At 33.7% G+C, this 3,182-nt stretch overlaps 1 protein-coding gene across 3 annotated transcripts; it reads left to right on the top strand.

Moving 5' to 3' along the window:
* Positions 1 to 858: 858 nt before the first annotated feature.
* LOC119643270 lies at positions 859 to 2,245 on the top strand. Of its 3 annotated transcripts, XR_005248250.1 has the most exons (3): positions 859 to 1,358; positions 1,635 to 1,962; positions 2,029 to 2,245. XR_005248250.1 is itself a non-coding variant. In XM_038042615.1 (2 exons), the coding sequence occupies exons 1-2, from the start codon at positions 1,104 to 1,106 to the stop codon at positions 1,779 to 1,781; spliced, it is 402 nt and encodes a 133-aa protein (XP_037898543.1). In that variant the 5' UTR covers positions 859 to 1,103; the 3' UTR covers positions 1,782 to 2,001. The 3 variants fall into 3 exon arrangements, 1 of the variants encoding a protein (XP_037898543.1); XR_005248251.1 differs by lacking the exon at positions 2,029 to 2,245 and having other exon boundaries at positions 859 to 1,577; positions 1,635 to 2,001; XM_038042615.1 differs by lacking the exon at positions 2,029 to 2,245 and having other exon boundaries at positions 1,635 to 2,001.
* The last annotated feature ends 937 nt before the right edge of the window (positions 2,246 to 3,182 follow it).

Genomic DNA, 3,182 nt, shown 5'->3' with positions numbered 1-3,182 from the left:
ATGAGTAGTTAAGCGCTACAGCTGCCACCGCTGTAGCTGAAAGGAGAAAGGGGGTGTGCATATGTAGGGCCGACGCCAGACGACGACCGACTGACTTACAGTGGACAGACAGACGGCAGACAACCGACGGGACTTTTCTTTTTATTTTATTTTTATTTCTTTGTCAGAAAAAGACAAATACTCAGCCGGCAATGAAAGTAACGAGTCTCATGACAAAGTGGCGCCCAACGAAAGCTGGTAACTCGGATAAATAGTTTAAATTCAGCCTTTACAAGTATTTAGGTGTAATAGACGTTGGTCGCCATGTATATCATGACAAAGTGGCGCCCAACGTGAAGCCCACACACTACAGGGTGTATAAAGTTTTTTCAATTTTTGATTAAAGTTGGTCGCCAGCTATAACACATGACAAAGTGGCGCCCAACGAGAAGTGACCTCATAAAAAATCTTGTACTAATTTGTGAATTAATTAAAGAAAATTTGTTTTTAAAGAAAAAAAAATTAATTAAAGAAAAGAAGGGAAATTTTTTCCTTTTGATTAAAGTTGGTCGCCATGTATATCATGACAAAGTGGCGCCCAACGAAATAGTTAACCCAAGTATAAAGTTTAAAATAATTAAAAAAATTTGTAAAAGTAATTAAAGAAAAAAAAAAGGGAAAATTTTCTTCTTTTAGTGATTAAAGTTGCCAGCTATAACATGACAAAGTAGTGCCCAACAAAACTACCCTATTAGACGTATACATGTACATATGCAATCCTGTAGTAATGATTTCTATTACAACCATCAATGATGCATACATGCGTGTATATGTGTATTTTTATATGTATACGCTGCTAAAATGTAATACTTTTGTGATAACACAATTTTGCATACCTATACATACATCTACGCGATCTACGTTTGAAGCGAAGGTAGCATAAGAAAAATAGTCACTTGTTTAGCTAGCAAGTTAGCGTCCCTTCCAGTACAAACTACAGTGATCTTGTAGGGATAATATAATATTGTGGGAAAAAAAAAGAGAGGGGGAAATTTTTAGATAAAAACTGCGCACTAATGTAAAAGTTTGTAGAAGCTTAGCAACCCTGCTATTGGAAAAAACATATGGTTATTGTTTTCAATTTTTCCGAAAATGGCAGCAAAAGATTTTTAGCTGCAAAAGGTTTAATTAATGTAAATAGAAATCTTAAAAATGTGCAACGTAATTATGGTTACAAAAACAACACAACGCATCAACCATCAAAAACTTATGGAAAATATATATGGATTATTGGCGGCGGTGCGACTGCGATCATTTGCATAAATTTATTCAAATCCGGGACTAATTCAGTGAAAGCATTTAATATGAGACACTCAAAGGTGAATACTTTTCCAGATAGAATAAACTTCTATACAAGCTCTTGTCAAAGGCTGCCGTACAAAACTGATGTTAAAGACATGTAGAATAATTGACGTCAAATTTCTCGAACAGCTTAAATGCTGGAAACCATTTAGTCATTCCCATTTTCGTCCATTTATATAAAATATTATTTCCAAGAGCCGTTCTATGAATAACTGTATTAAGCGAAGTCGTGCAAGGTATTTAATAGTGAGCCATATCTCACTGTATTAATCTTTTTTTCAAATTTATTGCAGTATGATGAAGATTCAACAATAAGCAAATTAACAGCACGTGAAAGACGTTTTATCAAGTTTGCGTCCAGTGAATATGACGGGCAATTATACATGACACCACAAGATTTTTTTTTTAGAATCAGTTGTCGAACAAGAACCCAGATGTAAATATATTAATGAACACACCAAGCAACTTTCTGCTTAATTCCAAATAAATTTTTTGTTTTATAAAATGAAGCTCGCTTGAAACGTCGCATACTAACTGAACGTGATATAAATTCAATGCGTGATGAAACTCCACCGTTGAAGAAAGGTTCAAATCAATTGTCTAGAAAATTAAGGGATCGAGGTAGCTTCATATACACATAAAGTTGAATTTAGTGTTTTGGAAAGAAATCTCGTCTTTTTCTTTTAGGCATTATTTCCTATACCGAGTATTTGTTTTTATTATCAATTTTAACAAGTAAGTGAAGCATATGTCGGAATTAACGTTCGTATGTATTAAAAACTCTGTGGAGAATGTGAAAAACACCATAAAAAGAATTAGAAATTATTTAAGTTTTCTTCCACTCCTAAACAATTAGTTATAATAACAGGTGCCTTTCCTTGATTTGCTTGACTACTCTATGCCAGCATTTCAGGTTGTCTGTCTGAAGTTACAAATGCAGTTCACAAGAAAACAGTGAACAGTGAAAGTTTGATTTCAATTTTTGATTCTAATTTTTAATTTCATCTTGTCATCTCCAATGTGAACCAATTTCAACATATATATATATATATACAGCTCCTTAGCTGCGAGGTATTTCAATGTGTACAAAAAACATCCACGTTACGTTTTACTAGTTTTTGATCCCCTTAAGATTTCTAAATTACAACTTGGAATAGAAATGTTAACGCCTTTCAAAGCTATGTGTCTGTTCTCTTTTTAATAACCGAACCTGCTAAGTTTGTCTGATGAGAAAGTTTTTTATTTCATGAATATTTACAAAGAATCTAGAACTAATACCATATACTTAGTAGTAGGGACTCGCAAGTAAAGTAAAGAGTTGGAGCTATATCGATAAGAGGCATACGATGCGCTCTGCAATTGTCTTATTTTGACAAACAACCCAGCCGAGAATTAATTAAAGTAATTTTGAAAGTAGATGATTTTTTTTGTTTGCTATAGGGTTGAGTAGATTGATGGATGGGGGGTGAATGGCCCTCTCAGAATAAATTGTTTATTTTTTCCCAACGCGAAATATATATAACGATAATAGTATAGCGCAAATGTAATGGTACAGAGTCAAGACGAATTTAACTTATGTTACAAATAAATCTATTTCCTCGCGTGATAGATTCAATTAGTTGCTTTAGTGCAAGATGGCTTCGCTACACAAAGTGGCGCCTGGCATCAGGTCAACTTTATTTCATTGAATTTTACCGAAGGAACGGGAGGATTTGCTAGATTTCCTTTTTAGTAATTGTATTGGGTAATGTTTACAAAAAATATAAAAAAAAATAATTATGATAAGAATAAATAGCAATATAAAGGGGGGTTCGCCAAACTGTTATCGCAGTTCTGTCGCT

This window comes from Glossina fuscipes, unplaced genomic scaffold (assembly GCF_014805625.2).
Source record: "Glossina fuscipes isolate IAEA_lab_2018 unplaced genomic scaffold, Yale_Gfus_2 59817, whole genome shotgun sequence".
In the NCBI taxonomy this organism is placed as follows: Eukaryota; Metazoa; Arthropoda; class Insecta; order Diptera; family Glossinidae; genus Glossina; species Glossina fuscipes.
Note: the sequence above shows the minus strand (reverse complement) of the source record. Positions and strands in the feature narration are given on the sequence as shown.

Excerpts from the sequence above, each read along its gene's own strand:
- LOC119643270 (XM_038042615.1), top strand. The coding sequence starts at position 1,104 with ATGGTTATTGTTTTCAATTTTTCCGAAAATGGCAGCAAAAGATTTTTA. Across the intron at positions 1,359-1,634 it reads TTAATATGAGACACTCAAAG|TATGATGAAGATTCAACAAT; the intron begins GTGAATACTTTT and ends AATTTATTGCAG.